General features: G+C 45.4%; 1 protein-coding gene across 1 annotated transcript in view; it reads right to left on the bottom strand.

The window, feature by feature from the left end:
- Positions 1-501: 501 nt before the first annotated feature.
- The window catches only part of LOC128340742 (uncharacterized), a 54,854-nt gene continuing 38,826 nt past the window's right edge, over positions 502-16,529 (bottom strand). The window contains exon 2 of the mRNA XM_053286296.1: positions 502-1,398. Coding sequence (XP_053142271.1) covers positions 620-1,398 — 779 coding nt within the window. The 3' untranslated portion in view covers positions 502-619. The remainder of the gene's footprint in view (positions 1,399-16,529) is intronic.

Genomic DNA, 16,529 nt, shown 5'->3' with positions numbered 1-16,529 from the left:
AGGAATCAAGCAGACAATGCCATTGTGGCAGGGAAGAATCTAAGCAATCAAAAGTGGCAGAGGGGAAGGCCCATCCTTGAAATGCAACTAATGTTATGTTTACTCCTCACACATGAGCCCTACATGAGTAATTCTTTCCATATTTATCTGGAAATGACCAACTATTGCTGTGAGGGGTAGACTGTAGCACAGCGAGCAAAATAAAAGTTGGCTATAAAATCAGATATTCTTAGATAAGCAAAAGGAACCTTTCAGTGGCATAATGTTTTATGTAAATTTTAGCTATCTGTGCTTTGGGCTGTCATATGGATAGCAATTCAGTTGGTAAGTGTCCTGAGTGTGGTTTTTTCCCTTAGGACTGACTTGACTTTTGCTGCATGGACGTTGTCTGTGTCCAACAACAACAACAATAACAATAACTTTATTTTTTAGTTGCCCTGTAACAAATTCTCACAACAGAGCATTAAAACATGAAATAAAAGGACATAACACACTATATCATAACAGACAAAAAAAAGGTTTAGGGGGGACGAAATACATACAAAGCAGCTTAAAAACTCAGTTTTAAATTAGTTTAAAATCAGATCAAATCTGAGAACCCCAATTTAAAAACCCAAATTTAAAAGGCCTGGGTGAACAAAAAGGTCTTTACCTGGTGTCTAAAAGAACAAAGTGATGGAGCCAGGCAAACCTCACTGGGGAGGCTATTATATAAACAGGGTGCAACCACCGAAAAGGCCCTCTCCCTGATAGCCACCCGCCTCATCTCATTTGGCAGGGAAACTTGGAGGAGGGCCTCCGAAGAAGATCTTAAGGTATGGGTAGGGACATATGGGGCATCTAGGGCTTTTAGGGCTTTAAAGGTTAAAACCAGCACTTTGAATTGGGTCCAGAAATGGATTGGGAGCCAATGCAGCTGATTAAGCATTGGCATAATATGATCAAAACGTCCAGTCCCAGTTAATAATCTTGCAGCCCTATTTTGTACCAGCTGCAGTTTCCGGACTATTTTCAAGGGCAGCCCCATGTACAATGCATTGCAGTAATCTAAGCAAGAGGTTACCAGAGCATGAGTAACTGTGGCCAAGCTTTCTCTTTCCAAGTAAGGTTGTAGTTGGCATATCAGACGAAGCTGATAAAAGGCGCTCTGAGCCATAGAGGCCACTTGAACCTCTAGTGATGGCGCTGGATCAAGGAGCACTCCCAGAATGTGAACCTGGTCCTTCAGGGGGCGTGCAACTCCATCAAGAACAGGCTGAACATCATTCACCCAGGCAGAGGAACCACCAACCAACAGTACTTCAGTCTTGTCTGGATTGAGTCTCAGCTTATTCACCCTCATCCAGTCCATTACTGCATCCAAGCACCGTTTCAGGACAGTCACCGCTTCACCTGCATCTGATGAAAAAGAGAGATACAACTAAGTGTCATCTGCATATTGATGACACCTCAAGCCAAATCTCCTGATGACCTCTCTCAGTGATTTCACCTTGATGTTTAACAACATAGGGGAAAGAATGGAACTTTGCAGAACCCCATAGCATAACTGCCAAGGGGTTGAGCACTAGTTCCACAGCACCACCTTTTGGGAACGGGCCTCGAGGCAGGAGTGGAACCACCTCCAAAAAGTGCCTCTCACATCCAACTCAGCCAGCCTATTCAAAAGGATACCATGGGCCATGGAGAGTCTCTTTTATTTAGCAGGGGGAGAGTAACTGGCCCTATCCACTCCCAGCACAGTACCTCCAGTGACTGTTGCTGGTGTCTGTCTTATGTTTCTTTTTAGATTGTGAGCCCTTTGGGGACAGGAATTCATCTTATATTTATTTATTATTTCTCTGTGTAAACCGCCCTGAGCCATTTTTGGAAGGGCGGTATAGAAATAGAATGAATGAATGAATGAATGAATAATAAACTTATGGAATTCTCTGCCATGAGATGTGGTGACAGCCAACAACCTGGATGGCTTTAAGAAGGGTTTGGATAACTTTATGGAGGAGAGGTCTATCAATGGCTACTAGTTGGAGGGCTATAGGCCACCTCCAGCCTCAAAGGCAGGATGCCTCTGAGTACCAGCTGCAGGGGAGTAACAGCAGGAGAGAGGGCATGCCCTCAACTCCTGCCTGTAGCTTCCAGAGGCATCTGGTGGGCCACTGTGCGAAACAGGATGCTGGACTAGATGGGCCTTGGGCCTGATACAGCAGGGCTGTTCTTATGTTCTTATGGTCAATGGTATTGAAAGCTGCTGAGAGATCCAAGAAAATTAACAAGGTTGTACTCCCTCTGTCTCTCTCTCTGAATAGGTCATCCCATCGCCTGAGTCATCTCTCCATTCCAGAGAGCAACTAGAGCTTCAACAGGAGCACCTGCCATACCAGCTGAAAAATCCCCCAGAGCCCTCAGGAATCATTCGAAGTCATCAGTCTCCAGGGATGGACCATTTTTATAGGCTCCCCTCCCTTTTAGAGAGCTTTAGCTGCTAAGACTCTAAACCTCAGAAGAAAGTGATCTGACTATGGCAAGGTCATAGCTGACATATCCCCCACTTTCAAATCATCACCCTCCTGTCCAGTTGAAAAAACCAGATCCAGAGTGTGCCCCAATTCATGTGTTGGAACAACAACATGTTGGGACAGCACCATGGTTGTTATAGCAGGCAGCCATGAAATCTTGAGCCACAAGGCAATCTCAGCATGGATGTTAAAGTCACCCAGAACAATCATTCTGGGAGTCTTCAACAACAAATCCGAGACCACTTCCATGGCAGGGAGACAGCTGGGCAGCAGGGTGGGTGGTACACCAACAGAATCCCCACTCTGCCCCGAGAGCCCAATACCCCGAGAGATCACCACTCTGAACTGGCACTCACTTGGACAGGGGGCCTGGAGAGGATTTAGAAATTACAGTGAGCCCCGCTCCCTGGCCCTTCAGCCTATGCTGATGCTGCACTCAATATCCAGGTGGACACAGCTGGGAAAGACTTCTCTCTCCCAGCTCTCCCATGCAGGTCTCCATAATACAAACCAGATCGACCCCTTCCTCCACAATTAAATCACAGATAATAGAGATCTTATTCTGGACTGACCTGGCATTAAACAGCAGCACCAGCAGGCTAAAGGACAGGCTGGTAAAGCAGCCAGGAACCCTCCCATTATGGGAACAACCAGAAGAAGGGATAGGAATAAGATGCTGAATCACTCTTACCCTCTTCTGATGTGAGTAAGACCCTACACCATACCTTCCCCTACCTGTAATCACTCTAATTGAAGCATACCCAGCTCTCCCCGGGTTCATATCCTCACTCAGGAACATAATTAAAACAGCTTTTAAAAAATTACTCCCAGCCAGCAGAGTGGAATCCTTGTGGTTCCCAAAGGGGTGACCCTGCCAGCCTAGGAAATGATGCAGGATTCAGCAAAAACTCCTGAGTCAGCACTCTGGGCCCTCCTCTTGGAAGCTACAGCTCTGCCAACAACAGAGGCCCACTGGGCATGTGCAGCGGCCTCCAAAATGGCTGCCGCCACAGAGAGCAGTCCCAGAACAGACCAAAGACCACCCAGACTGGGCGATTTGGACATTAACGAAGACCGGTGGGGGAGGAGGAACCTATGGAGGACCCCCACCCACCCACACATGGCCTCAGAGAAGTCCAATGGAGCAGCAGCAGCAAATTATTTTTATTTTATTTTTTTTCCAATTGCGAGCCCCACTAACCGAATCAAACTGGGGAGGGTTCGGACTTAAACTGAACCGGGCAACTCAGTTTTGTGCACACCCCTACTCACCACCATCCAGGGGAAAATAACACAGGGCAGGTGGAACACTCTCTTCCTCTTTCTTCTTCCCTCTGCTGAAGCTGGAGTGATAATACTGCATTCATATAAGAATCTTATTCACAAATTCACTATTTGGATAAGTCTCTGTATTAGTTTCAGTTTCTTATCTGCAAAATATATGCAACATATAGGTTAAATGTGCCCTGCCATCAAGTCAGTTTTGACTCCTGGCACCCACAGAGCCCTGTGGTTTTCTTTGGTAGGATACAGGAGGGGTTTACCATTGCCTCCTCCCATGCAGTATGAGATGATGCCTTTCAGCATCTTCCTATATCACTGCTGCCCGATATAGTAGCAGCGGGGATTCGAACCGGCAACCTTCTGCTTGTTAGTCAAGAATTTCCCCACTGTGCCACTTAGGCTATATGCAACGCACACACTTTATAGTTATAGGAGACAGTTTTGAGCCTCTGTTTCTTGGTTACTGGGCTTCTTGTGTGGTGTGACACACTGTCTTCTAAATATAGAGCACAAATTGGAAGATCCAGTGTGATCAAGGAAAGTGGGAGGCATTCTGTCTCTGTGCATACGTCTACCTCTTGCAGAGTTCCTGGCAGCTGAGCAAGACTTCCCTGATAATTTTGTAGCGCTAAAACAATATTTTATTTATTTATTTATTTATTTATTTATTTATTTATTTATTTATTTCTCATATTTGTGGACCGCACCAAACCTCTGTCTCTGGGCGGTTTACAACATAAAAACAAATTAAAAATTAAAACCATTTAAAACCACAGTTAAGTTTAAAAGCTTGGGTGAAAAAAATGAGTCTTTAGGGACTTTTAAAAAGTCGTCAGAGATGGGGAGGCTCTTATTTCAGCAGGGAGCACATTCCAGAGTCTCGGGACAGCAACAATGAAGGCCTATCGCTGCATAGCCACCACAGAAGCTGGTGACAACTGCAGACGAACCTCTCCAGATGATCCCAAGGGGTGATGGGGCTCATAGTGAAGAAGATGTTCTCTTAAATACCCAGGGCCTAAGCTGCTTAGGGCATCATATGTCATAACCAGCACCTTGCATTTTATCCAGAAACGTATTGGTAGCTCATGTAGCTCTTTTAGTATAGGTGCAATATGGTCTCTCTGAGATGACGCAGAGACCAACCTGACTGCTACATTCTGTACTAACTACAGTTTCTAGACTACATACAGCCTCACACAGAGTGCATTGCAGCAGTCAGGTCTGGAGGTTACCAGCATATGTACCATTGTTCTTAGGTCATTTTTCAAGAAATGGATGCAGCTGGCTACCTCTGGCCACTGCCTCAACCTGAGACACCAGGGAATGGTTTTAATCCAAAAGCACCCCTAGACTGCGTACCTGTTCCAGAACAGGCAGATCAAAACCATCTCTCAAGTTCTGAGCCCACACAATAAGTACTTCCATCTTATCTGGATTCAGTCTCCCTCATCCAGCCCATCACCACCTCCAGGCAGGCATTTAGGGAGGTTATGCCTTTTCCCGATGATGTTGAAATGGAGAAATAGATTTGGGTGTCATCAGCATACTGATAACACCCTGCACCATATCTCCTGATGATTTCTCCCAGTAGTTTCAAGTAGATGTTAAAAAGCATTGGAGCCAGTATGGAGCCCTGGGGGATGCCATAATAAAAATTCATGTTTTGAAGAACAACACTCTCTAAGAGACACCATCTGAAATCTGCCTTAAAGGTAGGAGTGGAACCACTGCAAAGCAGTGCCTTCCACTCCCAACCCACTCAGACGCTCCAGAAGGTTACTATGGTTGATAGTATCTAAAGCCACCGTGAGATCCAAAAGGACCAACAGACTCACATTCCCTCTGTCAATTCCTAATTGGAGATCATCCAACAGGTTGACCAAGGCTGTCTCCACCCTGTAGCCTGCCTGAAAACCAGTTTTGAAATGGGTCTATGTAATGCTTAGCATGGCTCACTGTTTCTTTTAATTTGATATTACTTTGGCTTTGCATCAGGGAAAGATATAGAACAAACTGGAAGAGCACATGGTATCTATCTTCATTGCTTCTCCACTTGTGTTATGCAGGCCCTGTTTGATCAAAAAATGCTGTTGTGCCTGTAGTGAAACTAATAGATTACAATGATGATGAAAACAAGGATTAGGACATAATAACCAGATATATAAATACGAAGAAAATATTTACATGAGAGCAAATATGGATGTTGCAGTATAATTGTGTTGAAAGATGAACGGGAAGTCACATTGATATGTAGAAAACTAATTTTAAAAATGCAAAAAAATAAATAAATGCTGTTGTGCCTAGAATCACAGGGCTGGAATATCAAAGAGACCAGAAGAGCAAGACATCCAGTCCCCTGCTCCAAGACAGGATCCTAAACATTTCTGACTTCCTCCTTTTGATTAACTGACACAATCCAGGCCATGTTGGGCTACTAAGAGAGCAGAAATAAAGAGAGCGCCCATAGAGCAGATAGCTCCTGAGATTCATGGCTCATTTTTTCCACCTAACAGTCCTTCTTTGTTTCTCAAGCCAACAACTGTTCTCATAACATGTCTGTCCATATCCTTTGATCTTCCTCCATCCTCCTTCTTTGGCACCACTAGGGCCTTTTTTGTGCAACAGAAGAAAAATAGACTACACTAGGAAAAATGCTAGAGGAAAAAACTAAAGACAATGGAAAAGCCTATGTAGGGAGCCTTAGTGTGGGCGACTTGATAATATAAACAATACAGGACTTGACAGTGGCAGCTCAAGACCTCTGTGTGCTTGAGGCAGCGTGTCACATGCTACAGCCCTCCCATGCACCCTCCTCCCCCTCTTCCCCCCCCCTCAAAAGCAGGGAGTTGGATGGCATCTTGCCATTTTGCTGGTGCCCCAACCATCTGCTGGCTGAAGTGACCACCTCTCTTCACCTGAAGCCTTCAGTGTACCTGTACTGAAGGCTTCTCTCTGCAGCAGACCAGGCATGGAGGAGTGGGGAGAAGCGATATTCAGATCTCTTCTCTCTCCAAAAGCTCTTTTAACTTGTACAAATCTGTTCCTGAGTTTCATGCAGCCCTCAGGAACATATTTGTACAAGTGGAAAAGGCTTTTGGAGGGAAGAGAAAGATGCAAAAATTGCTCACCCTCCCCTCTACACCTGGTTCTCTGTGGAAAGTATCATAACATAAGAACAGTTCTGCTGGATCAGGCCCAAGGAACTGTTTCACACAGTTTCACACAGTGTTTCACACAGTGGCCCACCAGATGTTTCTAAGAAGCCCACAGGCAGGAGGTAAGGTTGTGCCCTTTCTCTTGCTGCTCCTCTGCAACTGGTAATCAGAGGAATCTTGCCTCTGAGGCTGGAGGTGGCCTATAGCCACCAGACTAGTAGCCATTGGTAGACCTGAACTCCATGAATTTGTCTAAGACCCTTTTAAACCAAACTAGTGGCCATCACCACATCCTGTGGCAGAGAATTCCATAGATTCATTATGTGCTATGTGAAAAAGTACTTCCTTCTGTTGGTCCTAAATTTCCTGGCCTTCAGTTTCATGGGATGACCCCTGCTTCTAGTGTTGTGAGAGAGGGAGAAAAATGTATCTCTGTCCATTCTCTTTACTCCATGAATGATTTTATACATCTCTATCATGCCTACCCATAGTTGCCTCTTTTCCACACTAAAAAGCCCTACATGCTGTAGCCTTACCTCATAAGGAAGATGCTCCAGCCACCTGACCATCTTGATTGCCCTCTTCTGCACCTTTTGCAGTTCTACAATGTCCTTAAGATACAATGACCAGAATTGTACACAGTACTCCAAATGTGGCCACACCATAGATTTGTATAAGGGCATCATAATATTAGCACTGTTATTTTCAATTCCCTTCCTAAGGATCCCTAGCCTGGGATTTGCCTTTTTCACAGCTGCTGTGCACTTTGTCGACACTGAGAATGCTGAAGGCTTCTTGAGGACCTGCAGCTCTCCTTCTGGTGACTTAGGATACAGCCCTCACCATTCATCTCTCCAACAATTCAAAAGGAATTACTTTTGCTAGTAGTTGATAGCGTTGTTCTTTTGTTCCTTTTAAAAATATGCCCAGCTCTTTTCCATTGAGGCACCTGCCAATAACCTAAACACATGTCTGCATAAACATGCCTCGGATTGGGTTGCACAGCCCTTCTCTTCTCCTCACTGCATTTGTTTACATGGAAAACCACTTGATGAGCAAAGACTTTTCACAAATGTCTATTTCAAAGATTGAGACTGATAAAAAAGGTTTATTTTATTGCATTTTTTTAAAAAAAAAGAGAAAAGGAGAGAAACAGTTGTCTGCCATGCAAAATCTAAATGTTATCAACTGTCTACAGAACTTCAGCTGGTAAATGTTCAAACAAAAATATAACCCCATAAAAACAAATAAAGCAGATACACAAGGACTCCAATAAATGGACAATGATTAGATTTATGATCATTTACAAAGCTTAAACACATTTAAAACAACATTTAAAATGCCCAGAAAGAATTCAATATAAATTGCTTACTTATCTTAGCAGCTAAAAATGCAAACTTAGCGATCAACTCAATTGCAAAATGCTGCTTATCCGTAGCCAGGTTGGTCACATACCATGTTTACAATACTGATGTGGCTTTAAAAAATCATTCACCAGAACAAAACACATGTGCAGGAAATTAAAAGGAAAAGAAACAGAAATACATAGGGAAAGAATTCAGGCATCACACAGTTCTTATAAGCATCATCACAGACACAGTGTGCTTAACTCTTCCCATGGACATCAGTGAGACTTTAAAGTGCTTAAACTTTGCTGGATCATTAGTAATTTGATTCAATGAATCCATTGTCGCAAGATGTAGCAATGACCCTGCCTTAGATGCATTTTTAAAAGGATTGGATAGATGCAGGTAGGCAAAGTCTATCAACAGCAATTAGCCATAGTGAAGGCTGTGTGCTGGCTGTGCCCTTTGCTAGAAAAAGCAGACATGGCCACAATCGCCCATGTACTGGTCATATTGAGACTTGATTACTATAGCACACAGTGCATGGGGCTTCTCATGAAAAGTATTGCTTTTTGATGTTCCTTCCTGTGCTTGAAATGGATGCTCCTAAGTCAGAAAGACAGGATCAATAGTATTGCATTGTATAGACTTGCTAACTTGGTGCCCCTGCTAACTTGGCAAAGAGGCACCTTTTAACATGGTGATTCTCTTTATTTAGCAGGGGGAGAGTAACTGGCCCTATTTACCCCCAGCACAGTATCTCCAGTGACTGTTGCTGGTGTGTATCTTTTGTTTCTTTTTAGATTGTGAGCCCTTTGGAGACAGGGATCCATCTTATTTATTTATTATTTCTCTGTGTAAAAACCGCCCTGAGCCATTTTTGGAAGGGCGGTATAGAAATTGAAATAATAATAATAATAATAATAATAATAATAATAGATAAAGATCAATTGCATCCCATATTTTGAGATCTTATGTTGCCATGCTTGCCTGTCTTGATTGCACCCCAGATCAAATATTTTCTTTTCATAATAGCTGTATCACTGTCCCTGCTCTCACAGAGGTCACTGCCTGGTTGCATTCCTCCAATGGAGAAGTGAATAGTCATTCTGATGGGGTATTCTTGGTGTTCCTAGGTCATGGGTGTGATTGTATGGGATGAGGAAATACTGCTCTGATAGCCTCTGCCCCTGGGCATTCACAGAGTGCCTAGAATGCATCAGATGTTCTCTGGCACAGGTTCAGAATGCAGTTTCATTCTCTTAATGAGCACATATCCAAATAAGCCAGGAAACCAAAGTCAAACCTCCCTCCCTCTGATAGGAACTTTAGAGTTAATCAGCCTGAGATGTGTGAAGCACCAGGATCGCTCCCAATCCTGCTCCTCCTCCTCAGGTAACCCTGTTTTTTAACCCAGGCGAAAAGTGAGGTGGGAGGACAAGTGTGTGCCTCCTACCTCACTGCTTGGCCATGTGAGTGCTTGTGCTGCTGACGGCTGCTCCTGGGCTGCTGGCAGCCATCTTGGTCATAGAGGAGCAGGGAGATTTCCCAATGCACTGCACTGCTCACGCAATGTATTGTGGGATATCTGGTGGCCTAGCTTCCTCCCCACAACCTCCTAATTGCCATGCTGCCATGCCGCTCATCTAGGTCTCCAGGTGGCAGAGTCCAGTTTGGGTTCTGGAAGGAAGTAGGATCCTGCCTGCCCCTCAGCCCTCCCCACTTTGGTCTGTGAACGGCCTTATTGTTTGTTGTTTTGCTGCTGCCACCAACTCAGAGGCATCTCACTCTGTCTGCACACATAGAGATTGCTTTCTTGCCTGGGACATTTTGGTTTTCTTTTTGCTCCCCCCTTTCCCCTGGGAGATCTTTTAGTGTGCCTCCCAGAGCAGCCAGAACTTGGCCCTCAGTAAACACCCTGCATTTCCCCGTGACCTTGAGTCTCTCTGCTTCCACCCCCTGTAACTAACAGATAGTGAGGGTATTCTCACCATCACTGGAAAGCAGGCTAAGGGAGTTCAACCCACTTTCCAGTCATCGTGGGAACCAGCGGGCTCGCAGGCGGGCCCGGTGGTTCCCTGGTGGCTAGCCCGCCAAAGTAGCCCTTCCCTTAGGCTAGGTTAGCGGAGCGAGCGATCCACTAACCCGGGCTTCCTGGTCGTGCATTGCTGTGGCATGCCTCTGTGCCACGGCAACACGTGAGGAGACTCCCGGGCTCAGGGGTCCTTCAATCCTGGAACTTCCGGGGGTCGCGTGGCCCCCAATCCCCACAGCCCCTGCTGGCTCCATGATGGAGCTCCATGATGGAGCCAGCAGTCATGTGGGTGGCCGATCCGGCTGCCTGGGCTGCTGCCTTGATCGTCTGCTGCAAGAGCCCACTCTCCTGCAGAACCCCCTCTGGCGGGTCTCACTGATCATGAGACTCACCTCTATACCTCCTTTTCCATGAAGGAAGACGGCATTTGCGCCCCTAGAAACCTGATCCATCAACCTAGGAATAGGTAGCAACAGATCTGTGTCTCTATCACTATCCTTACTCTCTCTGCCTATTGCCCCTCTCCCTTACCCCCACCCCCACCCCACTAACTTGTGAATACATTTCGGAAGTGATCCAGTACCATTCTTAGAGCTTTAATCCCTTAAGGGAAGATCATTGAGATCCTTGCCAGCAACTGAAGGAATAACTACTGTTTTTGTTCTGTAAATTTCTATTCTTCAATAAAACTCCACTTTGCTTTCAAAGAAAGTGCTTGTGCACTGTCACTCCCTCCTGAGCATCCCAACTCTGGTGTGTCCTACCCACAACCATCTTTCCTGATACCATAGTTTGTAATTTGGCTGCATGCAAGTTTGCACCCAACTGAGTTAACTTCCCCACTTTAATCCAAGCCCAATTAAGACTTCATGGTGTACGAGTGTAGCAATAGCAATAGCAATAGCAACAGCACTGACATTTATAGCTGGAAGCTCTCTAAGCGGTTTACAATGATTTTAGCATATTGCCCCCCAACATTCTGGGTACTCATTTTACCGACCTCGGAAGGATGGAAGGCTGAGTCAACCTTGAGCCCCTGGTCAGGATCGAACTTGTAACCTTCTGGTTACAGGGCGGCAGTTTTAACACTGCGCCACCAGGGGCTCGTCAGTGTAAAGATGTCTGTTCACACGTACATGCGTTTGTGTGAAGTACTGTCCCTTTGATCATTTTAAAAGTGAACTTGGATATAGGCCCTTCAAACAGAATGGAAGTGTACTTCTTTACCTGCATTCAGCATAACGTTTGAATTGCCATACATGTGTACAGATCTGTACACTCATTGTGAATGGGCTTAAAGTCATGAATGATGGTAACAACCACACTTCATAACAAACCTGGTAACACTGGCAACCCCACTACAATGGCTTAATGTCTCCTATGAAATCTTTTTTGTGTCTTCATCTTGCAATGGATTTGCAGAAGGCAACATTGTAAATATAATTTTAACCCTGAAGAGCTTCAGTGGCATAGTACACCACCAAAGCTACATCCACACTGTATAAATTGAGAGCCAGCGTGGTGTAGTGGTTAGAGTGCTGGACTAGGACTGGGGAGACCCGAGTTCAAATCCCCATTCAGCCATAATACTAGCTGGGTGACTCTGGGCCAGTCACTTCTCTCTCAGCCTAGCCTTCTTCACAGGGTTGTTGTGAAAGAGAAACTCAAGTATGTAGTATACCGCTCTGGGCTCCTTGGAGGAAGAGCGGGATATAAATGTAAAAATAAATAAATAAATAAATAAATAAATAAAACTTGATTAAAAGAGATTATTACAGCCTTTCCCTCCCTCTCTCCCTCTCCTTCCTTCCTTCTTTCATTTCCTTTCTTTCTACACAAGAGCTGGGCATATTTTTAAAAGGAACAAGTGAACTCATCTCTTTGGGCCTTTGATGATGGGATCTGAAGCACAGATGGTATTATTAAGATTGTGCACTCCATTGATCTGGCTCAGTTATTGTAATGGGACAGAATAAAGGAGATGGATGGACAGATATGTTGGTCCTAAGCTATTTGGGTCCAACTTTGTGCATCATTTCAATTATCTATGTTGTCCACTAGAACTTTAACAGATTTCAGGGCGCTTTCCAGATTAGCCTATCAACAGCGGCAAAATGCTTCCTTTCAGGCAAATTGCAATCAAAACATAAATAGCAAAGCGCCCACAGGGGGAGCAGTCCCACAAAAACTAACAACCCAAAAAACCAGAAACATTTTAATGCTGAATATACAATGTTATAGCACTATATTGCAGTGATTAAATCCAAAACAAGGCATTGGAAATTTGAACAGCACCCTGCTGTCAGTGTAGGGACTGTGGTGTCACAACACAGGAAGTGCGGGAGCACATTTCAGAGATACGTCGTAACCCTATTGCAGGGTCTAATCTGGAAAGCACCCAGGCTGTAGTGTGTAGCTTTGTTTGGGCCCTTCGGCTTTTGTTAACAAATGGTTCCCAGCAATGCTAAGCCTCATTTCATTCAGTAAAGCAACTCAGCTTATCCCATCCTTGTGCATTTTATAACAATGTAAACAGATGAAATTGTCCTCTTAATCATGGAATGGTCATTGGGGATACATTTAAAATACATCACATAAAAATATAGCTATTGAGGAGGAAGTGGGGAGAATAACTCTGCTGGTAATTGGTGCCTACTAAAGCAATGTGGTTCCAGTTGCTAATTCTTGATTGCTCTAATCATCTTCTAAATGCATGCATTCAATCCAGAGCATTAAAAAAGCATTGTCTTGAAAAGCTATAAATCATTTTGAAAAGTGAATATCAAGGGAATAATTTGTAAAGCTTAATCAGGATTTAAAAGGTTTGCAAAGGCTTTGCTCAGATACTTGCTATTCAAATGTCTGAGTTTGAGCTTAATTTTTTGATAGTAATCTAAAATGTTTCCTTTACTTCCTTTTCTACATTTCACAGACTCAGGGTGGTTTTTATAGATGGGCAAGTGACCCATAGCTCATGTTTACTTTGACTTAGAAATAAGCCAAGCTACCCTGGTTGCTTATGAAAGGGAGACTAGAAATGTGAGCACTGTAAGATATTCCCCTCAGGGGATGGAGCCACTCTGGAAAGAGCATCTGAGGTTCCAAGTTCCCTCCCTGGAATCTCCAAGATAAGACTGAGAGAGATTCCAGCCTGCACCCTTGGAGAAGCCACTGCCAGTCAGGGTAGACAATACTGAGCGAGATGGAGCAATGGTCTGACTCAGTGAGGCACTCCACATGCTTGTTGTGAAGCGCCTCAATGAGGTCTGTGGGGAGAGCAGGCTTAGAGATCGGTGGCGGAGCCCTGGGTGGCCAGATCAGCTGCCCACACGACTGCCAGCTCCATCATGGAGCCAGAGGGGGCTGTGGGGATGGGGGGCCGCGTGGCCCCTGGAAGTCCCAGGATGCCCCACATGAGGGCGCAGGGCATCCTGGAGAGACTCCTGAGCCCGGGAGGCTGCTTGCAGCCTCCTGGCTGAGGGTCTACTCATGTGTCACTGTGTGCTCCGGTGACATACAAGCAACAAAATGGGGTTAATGGAGTGCTTGCTCCATTAACCTCATTTTAAGAGAGGGTGTTGTAGGCAGGCTAGCCGCCTTGGGAGCACCAGGCTCGCCCGCAAGCCCAGTGGTTCCCATGATCAATGGAAAGCGGACAAGCTCCCTTAGCCCACTTTCTGTTGATCGTGGGAATAGCCTCGGTATATGGCAGCTTCCTATGTTCCTAATGTTCAAGGCAATCACAGTTATGTAAGGCAGAATTTGCTTGTTCCTTTTTCTCTTCATGATCAATTCACCTAGGGGACAACAGGCCTCTAACTGAAGAGTCACTTGCAAGGAAACCTGGAATTGACACAGACCACAGTCTCTCCATTTGGATCCTTGAGGCTGGTACCAGGCCAGACCCCTTGGTCCTAACAGCAGACATGTTAGGGGTTCCTTGGCAGCAGTGAAAAATGTTCTCTAAAGGTAGAACGTTTGAAAATGGCTAGGATATCGCCTTCCATATCAGCTATCAATGCTGTCAAATACTAAATTCCTTGATTTAGTACAAGCAAATATCAACTGTCAGATATCAAATGCTGAAATAAAATATCATTGGATGTCAAATGCACATATGAGATACTTAGAAAACTGCTGTAGAATCTCTGAGCATCCAGAGAATATCTGCAGAATATTCAACATCAACATTTACATATGGAAAGTTAAAGGAGAAACATCTATATGGAGCCAAGCCATTAAGGGATGAGTATGGTGTAGGGCTGTGCAAGCCGGCTCGCTGTGTAGTCATGCAAATGGCCTCTGTGCATGTGTGGAGGTCACTAAAATAGCCTCCACGCATGCCCAGAGGCCAGAACTGTGCCACTGCTGGCTCTGACTACTCAGGGGAAGGATGGCGGGGGTGGGGGCGGGCCGCTACCCTCTGTGCCCCCCTACAGCCACTGCCAGTGCTGCTTGTAAGTATTAAATGACTCCCTGCCTGCCTGCTCTATCCTCCGGGAAGCCCCTCTGACCCTTTACTCGTAAAAGGAAATCCTCACCAGATTCCCTTTTACCAGTAGAGCTCAGAACTGGTTTAAAAAGGTTTGACTAGAACCAAAACCAACCCGGGCTGGATCAGTTTAAATCCGATTCGGATTCGAACAGAAGTGGCAAAGCTGGTTTCGTGCACATCCCTAGTGTGGTGAAGCAGAGGAGATGGGGAGGGAAAGAGAGGTAACAAATATAGGCATATTGGGATTTGCTGATGTTCTTTATTATTCATTTCAAAATTTTCTATCCTGCCTTTCCATCCCAGTGATGGGGCACTCAGAGTGACTAACATGACTGTAAATAAGTCAAAAAGACCCAATGTAATCCAAAGTCTAAATTTCAGATGAGCTTAAAATTTTACATTCAAAATGTGTATTTGAAAGTTGCATCATCATTTCTTATTCTAAAATTTGAGTGGCCAAATATTATGCATATGTCAAATTTCACATATGAGTCAATGTTCATATCAGCTCTGCTATAATCCATTATGTCATACTATAATTTAGGATAAGTAACATGACAGGGGTCAGAAACTAGACAAACACATCCATCCGTGAATCACCCACTCTTCATCTGAATCATATAAACTTCCTTCAGGAAGTAGCTTAGTCACCACATTTAGACCCAAAGATCTTACTAGTTAGGCCTGCTGACTGTGGCAGGGCTTACTGAGGAACAGACGTTTAAGAACATGAACATTTACAGTGATGGGGGAGTGCAACAAGTTAGGAGGCTATTCACACGCACAGAGGAAACTGGGCTAAGGGAGCCCAGCCCAGTTTCCCCCCGTGTGTGTGAACTGCCAGGAGCTGTGCAGCTCCCAGGGGCTAGCCTGCCTAATTGTGCCTCCATTAAATGAGGTTAGTGGCGCGAGCAATCCACTAACTCCATTTTTTTCGATCGTGAGTCATGGCAACATGGAGGAGACCCCCCCCCCCGACTGGGAGGCTACAGCAAGCCTTCCAATGCGGCAGGGGGGCCTCCCCAGAATGCACCATGCACTCGTGCAGGGCATTCTGGGACTTCCTGGGTCCTGGCAGCCCCCGATCCCCACCGCCCCTACTGACTCCATGTCGGATCTGGTAATCGTGTGGGTGGCCAATGTGGCTGCCCAGGGCGGGCTAGGAACATAGGAACATAGGAAACTGCCATATACTGAGTCAGACCATTGGTCTATCTAGCTCAGTATTGTCTTCACAGACGGGCAGCGGCTTCTCCAAGGTTGCAGGCAGGAATCTCTCTCAGCCCTATCTTGGAGAAGCCAGGGAGGGAACTTGAAACCTTTTGCTCTTCCCGGAGCGGCTTCATCCCCTGAGGGGAATATCTTGCAGTGCTCACACATCAAGTCTCCCATTCAGATGCAACCAGGGCAGACCCTGCTTAGCTATGGGGACAAGTCATGCTTGCTACCACAAGACCAGCTCTCCTCTCTGCTAGCTGCTGGTGTGCAGGCAGAGTGGGCCTGACCTGCTCTCCCCGCCAAACCCCTTATGACTCTCCACACTTCTTGTGTTCAGAGCCTCTATGTTTTGGGAAAGCAGGTTAGATGTTGAACACAAGCAGGCCAGGTGTTGAGAAAACACTGCAGCTGGGATCCCTTGCTTTTTCTGACTCTCACTCAGTGGCCAGGGCTCAGAATATGCCCTATGGAGGGGAGGCC

The sequence above is a fragment of the Hemicordylus capensis genome, chromosome 1 (genome assembly GCF_027244095.1).
Source record: "Hemicordylus capensis ecotype Gifberg chromosome 1, rHemCap1.1.pri, whole genome shotgun sequence".
Classification (NCBI taxonomy): domain Eukaryota; kingdom Metazoa; phylum Chordata; class Lepidosauria; order Squamata; family Cordylidae; genus Hemicordylus; species Hemicordylus capensis.
This window is presented reverse-complemented; position numbering and strand designations above follow the sequence as displayed.